This window comes from Merops nubicus, unplaced genomic scaffold (assembly GCF_000691845.1).
Source record: "Merops nubicus isolate BGI_N331 unplaced genomic scaffold, ASM69184v1 scaffold26034, whole genome shotgun sequence".
NCBI lineage: Eukaryota > Metazoa > Chordata > Aves > Coraciiformes > Meropidae > Merops > Merops nubicus.
The window spans coordinates 1-11843 of record NW_008605315.1 but is presented as its reverse complement, the minus strand read 5'-3'; the positions used below and the strand labels follow the sequence as shown (position 1 = coordinate 11843).

At 54.8% G+C, this 11843-nt stretch overlaps 1 protein-coding gene across 1 annotated transcript; it reads right to left on the bottom strand.

Moving 5' to 3' along the window:
- Positions 1 to 569: 569 nt before the first annotated feature.
- On the bottom strand, positions 570 to 11838 carry MVK (mevalonate kinase; the record flags this gene model as incomplete). Its single annotated transcript, XM_008939306.1, has 9 exons — positions 570 to 721; positions 1325 to 1478; positions 3808 to 3924; positions 4726 to 4816; positions 5570 to 5615; positions 6550 to 6653; positions 9369 to 9524; positions 10643 to 10790; positions 11769 to 11838. Coding segments are annotated over 9 exons (1038 nt in total), but the record flags the coding sequence as incomplete, so codon positions are not given.
- Between the last annotated feature and the right edge of the window lie 5 nt (positions 11839 to 11843).

Sequence of the window (11843 nt, the reverse complement as noted above, 5' to 3'; positions counted from 1 at the left end):
AGTGAAACCTGGGATAATTTCACTAGAATTGTGCTGTACCTTTCATTTTAATTATCCAGCTCTTAACTCGTAGCTGTGTTTGAAGGTTTCCTCTCCACCACGAATCCCAGTCTAGGAGAAATGGAGACCTGAGTGTCAAACCTTGAGCTGCCAAGATGCTTTTCACCCAGACGTCAGAGCGCTCTGCACATCCACCTCGCCAGCCTCTGGGACACCAGGGAGAAGGGAAGAGACACTGCATGCATCTGAAGCAGCAGAACCCAGCAAAGGGTCATTATCCATGCTGGAACCCAGCCAAGACCCTCTCCTCCTGCCCCTTGGGGTTAGCTCAGCAGTTCAGTAAATTCAAAACAGGATTTTGAGAGCTTGGGTCAAACTCGCACCCGGCCCGAGCACCAGCAGTTGCTCCCAGGTCCTCATCACAGCCCTGCTCCCAGGGACACCAGGCCCCCCAAAACGAGCTCTGCGCCCACTTCTAGAGTCCCTCAGCCACCCAGAGGAGAGGCAGAGGAGTCTCCAGGCATCAGGGGAGGCGGTGCCAAGAGCTGGGTCTTGCCAGAGGCAGGAGCTTAACTCTGGGCGAGCGCGTGCAGCACCGGGGGGCTCAGAGAGGAGGAGGAGTGCAGGGTCACACCAGGGGCCCCGATGTTGGTCTCCCAGCATTCAAATCCACAGGCACACAAGTCTCTTTTGGCTGCTTCCACGGCCAGCAGGGAGGTGTCTGCCAAGAGGGAGGCAAGAGCAGTTAGTCGGCGAGGCGGCCGCAGGGCGAGGGGAAGGGGCTGCTGGGGGAGTAAACCCACGAGCCTGGGAATGGGGTGTCCTGGTTCTGTGTAAAAAGGGGTTCAGGGCAGGACCCACATGGAGCAGAACTATGTACTCACCTCTCCCCCCCTAAGAGAGAGAGACTTTCGAAAAAAAATGAAGTATGTTGTTTAACCAGGAACAGAAAACGAAAAAGGGAGGTGAGGAAAATAATATATACAAAGATTAGGGGAAAAATACAAAAAATAAAATATACAAAACCCTCAGAAATGGTTCCAGGGTCCCACAGAGGGAAAGGACAACCTCCCTCTCCGAGCTCCAAGGCAGGAGTGAAATCAGCACCCACTCCCTGCCTCTTACCAGAGTGTGTGTGGGAAGGGGAGGGAATACAACGGTTCACCCCCACCCGGGGTCCTCCCATTCCAAGCCTCAAACCACACCAGGCAGGTGCCCCAAAGCCAAGGAACAAGCAGAGCTGCCCCCGTGTGCCACACCACGAGGCAGGGGGACACCCTGCTCCCAAATGTGTCCCCCTGGGGTGAGCAGGGGGGGTACTGACCTGGCCTGAGGAGGGTGATGGCGCAGCCGCCCCCGCCGGCCCCCGTCAGCTTGCTGTGCAGGCCGTGGGATGCTGTCACCTGGCACAGCCTGTCCAGGGAGGGGTGTCCTGCTCCCAGCACGCTCAGCTGGTGTTGGTTGATGTCAAAGAGTTCCTAAAAGCAACCACAAATATGGGGGGTGAGCAAGGGTGGGGACAGAGAATCACAGAATCGGCAACCTGTTCCAGTGGTTTATCACCCTCATGCTGAAAAACTTTCCTAATATTCAACCTAAATCTACCCTTTTCTAGCTTAAATCCATTACCCCTCACCTTGGCACTCCAAACCCTTGTGAACAATCCCTCCCCTGCTTTCTTGTAGCCCCTCTCAGGCACTGGGAGGTCACTACAAGGTCCCCCCAGAGCCTCCTCTTCTCCAGGCTTTCCAGTGGTTTATCACCCTCATGCTGAAAAACTTTCCTAATATTCAACCTAAATCTACCCTTTTCTAGCTTAAATCCATTACCCCTCACCTTGGCACTCCAAACCCTTGTGAACAATCCCTCCCCTGCTTTCTTGTAGCCCCTCTCAGGCACTGGGAGGTCACTACAAGGTCCCCCCAGAGCCTCCTCTTCTCCAGGCTGAACGACCCCAACTCCTGACACGAGGGGGCTGGTGTGGTGACAGGGAGCCTCCTGCCCTCACTGGTGTGGTGTGGCACTTCTCCCTCCTGGTGGGCTGGGAGCCAAGGGGGCTCTCAGCAGCACCATGCTGGGAGGCTGGCCCCCAGCCTGGGAGGGGTCCAGAGGGTGCTGCCCTCAGGGGGGGCAGCCCGAGGCACTCCCCAGGCACAGCCACCCACCACGCACCCCTGGCCAGCCACAAACCCTGCTGCTCCTGGAGAAAGCTGCTGTGGCACCAGAGCCCAGATGGCCCAGGGGATGGGCAACACCACAGGGAAGAGGGAGCTGCAGCTTCTGAGGAGTTCAGGGAGAGAGGGGAAGGGCTTGGGGAGCACACACAGCCGGGCTCTGCGCCAGCCGGACCCACGTCCACCCCGAGGCCCTTCCACGTGCCTGAGTGGGGGCACAGCACTGCCCAGGAGCACCCCACAGCTGCCATCTCCCAGCCAAGGCCTGCCAGGACTCGGGTGACAGCTGCTGGCACACCAGATTGGTTTGATGGTTCAACCACAACGTTGCCCAGAACTGCGTGTTGCAAGAAATGGCCCAATATATGTGCAGCAGGCAGACAGAGAGAGAGAGACAGAAGTAGCTGCCTCCAAGGGCTCTTCAAGCACAAGACAAAACAGATTCAAGGCAGGAACCTGCTCACCACAGTGTTGGTTCCTAGGCACTGTGTCCCAGGCTGCTTTGGCATCTCCCACGGGAGGATCTCAAAGCACACTTCAGATGAGCTCTCCTCTTCCCTGTCTCCCAGGGAGCTGTCTCAAGTTGTGCTGCAGACAGACTCCAGATCTCACCTAGCAGAGGCCAGCTCAGCCCATCCTGATGGGTACACAAACCCACCACCCTCTTGGTGCTAAGGGAGCAGCAGGACTTGGCCATGGAAGCCTACAGGAGACCCCCAGTGCTTGTTGCAGAGCCACCTCCATGCAGGCTGAAGGGAAGAAGAGAAGGTTGTACCAACCATTGGCTACCAGAGCAGCCCTACACTGCCTCATCTTCAGCTGCCTGTCAACCAAATCCTCAGGGAAGAGCCAAGGGGAGGGACCCAGATGCCAAAACAAGGAACTGCACCACAGCTATTAAATGGTTCTTGACCAAGTCACTTGGCACCCTGAGCCAGGGCAGGTTTGCCTCAGCTGGGACAGTGCCACACCCCCTCAGCCCCTGCTTGTCTGAAGCAGCATTCCAGCCTCCTCAGCACTGCACAAAAAACTTCTTCCCCTTGGAAATGTGCTTCCCCCCTCCAGCTCAGCAGCCTCTCCTGCTCTGAACAAAGCCAAGACAAACCCTGGTCTGTGCACGCACCTCATGCATCAACGTCAGGTCCGCGCTGGGCACGACTCTGTCTGCTATTCTCTGGAGCCAGGAGGAGAGGAGAGCAAGGGGAGCTGGCTCCCAACCACTCCATCACAAACCAGTGGCTGCTGGGCTCCCTGCTCTTCACTCCAGCCTTGGCAGTGACAAAGCAGCTGCCTCACAGGCAGCGACTGCCAGAGTGAGCAGGGCTGGCCCGCGGCGTGGGGACAAAGTCTCAACCTGAACTCCCTCCACGCTCCTTTCCAAAGGACAAAGCCCCCAGAGCTACAGGTCCACCATGCACCAGACCCACCCACCCCCCTCCCATCCCTGCAGAGCAATTTCTGTCCCTTGGCTCCAGGAAGGGCATTAAAAGCAGCACACGCTGCTCGTGGTTTCGCTCGGAACTGAACATTTCCTGCTATCAAATTTTTTTTCCTTAGACCTAATGTTCTTTAAATGACATTTTGATGTTCAACAGCAGCAGTGTCTAAAAATACTGGCCAACAAGCCCCTTACCTCCAGCACAGGGTAACACTCTGGTGATGGATTTGCAGGCATTGCTTCCAGAACACTTTGGCACTCCTGAGAAATTGCATCGATGGAGTCCAGCACTGGGTTCATTATTGCAGGGAACTGAGAAGGGGGGAATAAAAGAGGTGAGAAGGCTGCTCTCTAGTCTTCTAATACTACCGTGACAATAACAGCCCCAGTCTCTTTGAGATGGACAATTCCCCAGCCCATTTGGGGCTACTTCTTCACAGAAAAAGCCACTGCAGAGCAAGGCAATGGTAAGTTGCTCCCACCTGCAAAAAATGGAATAAGAGAAGGAAGCAAGGCAGAGGGAGGAAAAAAGAATAATCCCTTCCTTTCATTCTTGTCATAGGATCACAGAATGGTTTGGGCTGGAAAGGCCCTTTCAAGCTCATACTGTCCAAGACCCCTGCTCTGAGAAGGGACATCTGCAGCTAGAGCAGGGTGCTCAGAGCCCCAGCCAACCTCACCTGGGATGGTTCCAGGGATGGGGCAGTGACCACCTCTCTGGGCAGCCTGGGACAGCATCTCACCACCTTCAGCATCAAACATTTCGCCTCTCTAGTCTAAAGCTCCCTCTTTTAGTTTCAAACCATCATCCCTTGTCCTTTCCCAACGAGTCCTGCTCAAAAGTCTGTCCCAATCTTTCTGACAGGCCCCTTGAAATCCTGAAAGGCCACCAGGAGGTCTCCCCAGAAGGAGGAAGGTGAGCTGAATCCCCATCCCCAGGGCAGCCAGGCCTTGGTTAGGAGCAGACAGGAGCCCATCAACCCCAGGAGGGATCTCCCAAGAGATCTCCACGTGACCTGCAGCCCCACACGAGGAGACCTGAGCTCACGAGGGTTATCCCCCACCCTGCACCAAGGACACATCTCCATCCCCCTGACCACAGAGGTGCTGCACCTTCTGGATCTTCTCCTTGACACCAGCCACCAGGACCTTGGTACTTCTAGGGACTTTGGTGTTGGTCAGCAAGATCCTCAGCATCGGCACCCTGGAAGCAACAGGAGACATGTCCTTGTCCCTCTCCCTCACAGCCCAGACAGCTCTGTTCTGCCTCAAAAGGCCCATTGGAGCAGGACACCCAAGATAAGGAGTCCCATTAGCTTTCAAGAAGTTAAGGAGGTGCTAAAGTGCTGGCTGGGTTCAGCCTTGTCCCTCTTAGAGACAATTGTGCAAGTGCTATAAATAGAACTGTAATGTATTTACTGAAATCCATGTTTTTCAAGCAAAATTTTTTTTTCCTTTGAAATCCTATCTACAAGACTAGCCAGCAGTGGCCATTAACTGCTAATAGAGCAATTTCATGCACTGTGAAAGATTTTAATGGAGTCAGATTATACTTCCCTGGCAGGAGGCAGAGGGAACACCCGGGACCTGGATTTGTCTCTGCGGCTCCGTTTTCACCCAGTCCCACCACCAGGTAAGCAAAAAGTTCCCCCTCCCCACAATGTCATTTGCTGCCAGGAGCAGATCAGCTCCTGCTGCCCACAACGCCATGAAATTAATATTGATCCTTTGTGCTGTGTTCATCTAATGTCAGATAATGGGCAAACATTTCATTGTTCCCTCCACCCCAAACCGAGACGACGCTCCAGCTCCCCACACCAGGGCAAAATCCAGCTCCTGAGCCCTTCTGCCCCACCCTTAGGGGCCTCCCATCCACCTCACACCCTCCACCATCCCAAAGCCTCTCTGACATATTCCACCCACTGCACAGAAGAATTATTTTAAACTGGAATATTACCTCTTTAATGGTGTGATTTTCCCCGACTGGTATCTCAGGGCTCCACCTAAAGTAAAACACACGCATTGTCTCAGCTCGCAGGAGCCCAGAGATAACACAGGCTCACAAGAGGCAGAAGGTCTTTCATCTTTAGAACCTCACCCAGAGCATATGACAGTAATTGCAAGAAACACCAGCTAAATGAACCATGTTCTCAGACAGCATGAATCTGTCGAACCCGGCGGACTTAATGAGAGGGTCTGGCCGGACGTCGTTAACCCGATGCCTTTCCCTTTGCTCTCCTCCACTCTGGGATCACATTGAATATTTTTTTAAAAGGCAAAGACTCTGGCCAGCGTTAAATCTTGACAGAAAAAAAAGTTTAAAAAAAAAAAAATCAAGCAGCAATTCCCTGGGGCAGAGCCAAGCAGGCAGGTTTCAAACTGGCCTGGACGCGTGCACTCATGTCAGCAGCCGCCCGTCAGGGTGGAATTTCACTGTCCAGAAGGAATGTCTCACTCAGCTCCTACCTTCACAGGGGCACTGAGATTAGGTCTCATTAGAAAGATTATTAGAAGTCTCCAAGGACACTTCCAAAACACTTGGAAGTCTCTGCTAATTGAAACTAAATGACAGCTGTCCAACTGCGTTTTCTACCGCCTCGTCCTCGGGACAGGATTAAGTTTCTTTGTTCACGCCAGAATGTTTCAATATCAGCTCTTTGTGGCAGGGTCTCTGCCCCGTGGCACCTGCTTGGGGCACCACAGCAAGTCCCCAGCAGCCCAGGACTCCCTCTGCACGGGGAGCTGAGTTTGGGAGTTCGTTCCCTTTGGGGCGAGGCAACGCGCTCCCCGCGGCAGCCCCAGGGAGCTCAGAGATGCCCCTCCTGGCACCTGCCCCCCACCAGGGACATGCTGTGCCACTGAGGATGGACACGTGGCTGCTGCTCACCCCCCCCTCAGCCCCTCCTCAGCACAGGGGAGCAGCAAGCACACACGTACCCCAGGTACCAACCGCGTTATCCACGCCCGAGGGGTTGCCGTGGATCACCCGCTCCCCCTGCAAGGCCCAGGTGTTGATCAGAGTCAGCTCCTCCTCTGTCCACCTGAAAGGCAAGAGGATGACTCTGATACACTGAAATTGCATGTGCAGAGACAGAGAGAGGCACCAGAAGCTGCAGATCATAGAATGTTATAGTCATTAAGGTTGGAAAAGACCTTAAAGAACATTGTGTTCAACCCTCCCCCAGCACTGCCAGGTCCCCACTGCCCCGTGTCCCTCACCCCACATCTCCACAGCTTGGAAACCCCTCCAGGGGTGGGGACTCCACCACTGCCCTGGGCAGCCTGGCACAGCCCTGGGCAACCCTCCAGGGCAAGAAATTGTTCCTCAGGTCCAACATGAACCTCCCCTTGCACAGCTTGAGGCTGTTTCCTCTTGTCCTGTCCCTTGGGAGCAGAGCCCGACCCCCCCCTGGCTCCAGGCTCCTGTCAGGAGCTGTGCAGAGCCAGAAGGTCTCCCCTGAGCCTCCTTTGCTCCAGGCTCAGCACCCCCAGCTCCCTCAGCTGCTCCTCACCACACTTGGCCTCTAGACCCTTCCCCAGCAGCTCTGTTGCCCTTCTCTGGCCATGCTCCAGCCCCTCAAGGTCCTTCTTGGAGCAAGAGCCCCAAACTGACTCCCAGGTGCCACCCAGCAGCAGCAAGGGAGGGAGAGGACTCCATGGGAAGATCACAGCCTTGGCCTAGTGCAGATCAAATATTGAACAGAACACAAGTCCAGACCAAGCCAGCTCCCCAAGGCTGAGTGTTACCACACTCCTTGGCCCAAGCTCCTGCTCAGCACCAGGCAGGATGGTGCCTTTAGAGGCACAGAAGGCTCAATGTGAGAAGAGAGCAGTAAAAGCTGCATTTCACACACACAACTCCAGCTGCTCAGCTGCAGGAGCCTCACAAATCGGGTCAAGAGGTGTAGTTAGAACTGATTTACTATCTCCTGCAAAGACTTTGATTTTTTGGGATTAACTCCCAGAGCTTTGAGCTGTGCCGGGTGCTGGCACCGAGCACAGATGGGAACCAAACCCAGATGCAGGAGGTGTTAGGCTAAAAACACAAAAACAGCAATTTATGGGATTGCTTTTAAGACCTAAGTGCTGTGAGAGTTTAAATGCTGTCAGCAAGCGTTTGGTGCTGGGTCAGACTCAGCAAGGATCAAGGCCCCTGCCTGAACATACTCATTAATGGGCTGTAGCAACACAAAAAGCAAAAGCCAGTGACAAACCTCACCACAATTCCACCAGTGATTCCCTCTGGGAGAAGAGACCAACACCCTCTTCACTCCAACCTCCTTTCAGGGAGCTGTTGAGAGCCAGGTCTCCCCTCAGCCTTTCCTTCTGCAGGTCTCTCAGCTCCTCCTCACAAGCCCTGTCCCCCAGAGCCCTCACCAGCCTCGTTGCCCATCTCTGGACCCACAGAGAAGGGCACCACAGTGCCTGACATGAAACAACAGCAGTCACCAAGCCCTGCCAGGGCAGAAAACCCAAGAGCCACCTGCTCTCTGGAAGCTGTTTCCTTCCACTCCCCTCTTCCCCGGGCCTCAGCCGAACGTCTTGATTCGTCTCCACACACCTTTCATTTCACTTGCCAATATTTCATCTGTGAAGCACTCAGGAGAACAGCTCCTCAAAAGAGAAGCACCGTTTTGCTGTAAACCACTTGTTTTTAATCCTCTTTCAGAGGCTGTGATTCTCCTCTACACAGGAGTCATTCTAGCACGCTGTTCTTTTCTTGCGACGTTAAGCAAAAACCTTCTGAAGTCTGACACCCCCCATCTCTCACTTCCCCCTCTGCTTGCCAGCTGGAAGGGAAAAGAAATGAAGCTGTGTTGAAGCTGAAGCTCAGCAGTGTGAGCAGGGAATGAAGATGTCAGCTGGCCTTTCCCTCCTCCTCCCACGGGCCCCTGCCAAGGAGATGTGCCCCAGCACAGAGCACTCTGCCCCAGGAAACGAGTCTCTGGGGCAGGCTGCAAACTCTGGGTTGGAAGCAGAACATGCTCACCCCCCCTTCTCGCTGTCTCACTGAAAGTCCCCCACAAATGCCAGCCATAAAAGGTTGCACCTGGCCCCCAGTGCACAATGGAGGCTCTGCTGCTCCAGCTGCAACACGGGTCCTCAGACAGAGCCTCCTCAGACACCCAGCACAGCAGCTCTGCCAGCCCGAGCTCCAGGGGAAAGCAACCCAAGGGCAGAAGGAAAGAAATTCCCTTTCAACAGCTACTGATAAAGGGGAAACTCAGGGCAGAGGAAATGTAACACGTGCAGGAAAAAAATAATTCCTGTGGGAATGCAGAAAAACCAGAAAGGATCATTGACTCCCTGAGGAGTCAGGGTAAAACCTGGAAAATGTTCAGGGACAGAGAGGGTAAAAAAACCTCATCCCATTACAGTGTGTGGTTTATTTGCTTGGAAAAATAAAGCTTTTCTTTTTCTTACGTTTGTAACCTACTGTTAACTTCAGAAAGTGCATTTGCTGAGAGGAAAAGGAAAATCACTGAACAGAATTAGCTCTGTCTGAGCTCAAACCAGAAAAACACCTTATGCTAAGCAAGGGAAAGGGTCCAAGTTCTGCAAAGTCTCTGCCTCCAGATGCTGTGATGAGAAGTGAAGTAACCCCAGGCTGCAGAGGTCAGAGCCCTGGGAGAGGAGAGCTCCCAGGAGAGGAGCTGAGCTCAGGCTACCACAGCCCAGGGAGACAGAGAGGTGCTGGGTAAACAGAACGAGAGGAGCACAAAGAGCAGGGAGGCTTCCCTGCTGCAACACATTACCTGGCTGTGGCCTCTCCCTCCTTCAGAGGGCAGGAGATGGCTCCACAGGCTGTCAGCAGGGCGGCCGCCAGGCAAACGGCGTAGGCGGCGCTGGAGCCCAGCCCAGCCCCCGTGGGCAGCTCTGACCACACCCGAATGTCCATGCTTGGAACATCCCTGCAACACAAACACACAGCATGTGACCCAACCACCTCGGATCCCAGCTCCAGGCAACAGCTCAAAGGTGAGGAGGGACCCACTGGGGCCTGGCTGCAGGGAAAGCAGCAGCACCGGTGCCCGTGCTGGAACAAAGCCCCGGTGAGTCGGGTGGATGACTAGCAGAGCTTGCCAAGCTGCTAGCAGGGGCACTGGGTGACTAAATACTTGACAAGCCCCATAAAGAGACCCTTAAAATCATGTTTACAGCAGTCTTTGAAGTGTATTCTACAGAAAGCAGAAGTATCCCCAGTCTGTTAGCACACCACCATACCCTGCCGAGCCGCCGGGGAGGAGAGAACACACACGGATCTGCTCCCACGTGCCCCTGTTCTCCATGGAACGTGCCCAGGTTGTGTCACAGACCCCAGCATCGAACCCAGGAGCCTTCCACGGGCTGCTGAGTGACCTGGACTCTGACCTGGTGGCTTCAGAGCAGGCTGATACAGCCCCAACCCTACCACCAAGCGACCCCGCGACTGCAGAGCGAAACGTGTCCCGGCCCCACGTCCTGACTCTTGAACTTCTGATTCCTTTGCTAGGAACATCAAAATCAGGTTCAGGTTTGGCTCAAATTCACAAGCAGGGCTGTATCAGCTACTCCCCTGAGCACCTACCCCACAGCTCCCCCTGATATCATCCATGGTGTTGGTCAAGTCCAGAAACTGAAGCAGCCCTGAGCCGTGGTGACCCCAACTTCTCATGTTTTTAGGTAGATTCAGCCCACAGGAGGGATCAGATTTACCTCAGTGAGCTCATTTCTGTAGCAGGATTTCTCAGCTAAGCCAGGATGAAAGGAGCTGCTGGGTGCAGAGGTGTCTGTCTGTCTCTGCTGACTGCACATGAACTGCTCCAACTCAGGCACCCCAAAACCTAACAGAGAACAGATGACTCCCAGCCCACCCCCCACGGGGGAACCCCACCCATGGAGCTGCTCTGCTCTGTGCAGCATCTCCTGAGCTGCTTGGGGCCCAAAGGAAGCAAAGCTCCAAGTATTTTGCCTCCAAGACTTGGTTTCTTCCTGTAACCTCGCAGAAGCAAAGGACACTGAGGAGAGGGGGTGCAGGGGGGGACCTTACCTGTGCTTCCCTGAGACAGCCAGGCACATGTAGAGGAAGGCAAGGGTAGCAAGGCTCTCAGGAGCTGAGGCTCCAGCAGCAATTCCAGCAAACTCCCTCAGCACATCCAGCTGCTCCACGCTGGGGGGCTTGGAGGAGTCAAAGTCAGCTAGAGAAACAGGCAGGGGAGAATTGAAACAGAAAACAGGGAGTTGTTAAACTTGAAAGCAGTGTTTCCAAGCACTGTCAGCATGTCTCGTGTCCTAGCAGGCAGGCAGAGGCTGAGACAGCCTCAGATTTCACCTACAAACTTCCTACCTGAGGATTCAGGGTCAAATAAAAGCAGGATCCACCTCTGGAAGCCCAGTGTTTCCACACTGCCCAGCTGTGCTGTAGGCACCATGTCTCCACACCTGCCCTTCCCTGTGTGCCCACCCCCTGCTGCCCAGGACTCAGCAAATCCCAGGCTCATCCCTGCAGAACGTGGATGTTCTGATGGGCTTCAGCCAAGCCTGGACTCTTGAGCAGCAGGAACTGGCACCAGCATAAGAGAACTTCTGGTCAGCACTGAGAGAGGTTACCAAAATTCTGCCTCAGATGATTTTGTTCTGCTTTCTGCTGAGCAAACAGTGCTCAGGAGGATCACTGGATATAAGATGCTACCAAAATCCCAGCAAGGGCTGCAGGCAGGGATGGAAAACAGACCCTGTGTCCCTGCCTTCCCTAGGAGCACTCCATTCAGACCAGCTTCCAGGAGACTCCTTTTTGGCTTCCAACCAGCACTGGACCTGGACATGGTCCCTGCCTGACTCCTGCATGTGTTACACCACTAGCTGAGCTACAGGAGCACTCCAACAAGCCCCTGGGAAGCTGAAGTCAGAGGACAGAGCCACAACGAGGGCCACTCGAGGACACCAGAGCAGCAGGCAGGTCAGGGAGGTGTGCAGGGGGCTGGGGGTGCCCGAGCTGGGGTGTGCAGGGACACATTACCCAAACACACACAGAGTGTGGTCAGAGACAAGGTGCAGCAACACTCTGCAAAGGGAACAAACAGCTCTGCAAGGTCCCAGCACAGAGAGGGTCCCGGCAGGGTCCCCCAGCAGCACGGAGAGCCCCCGATGACACCCAGGGGGCAGTGTCCTCTTGCCTGCCAGCTCCCCGCGCAGGGCCCGGAGGCGGGCGCAGTCCCAGCTCCTCTCCACGCCCACGCCGGGCAGGCTGA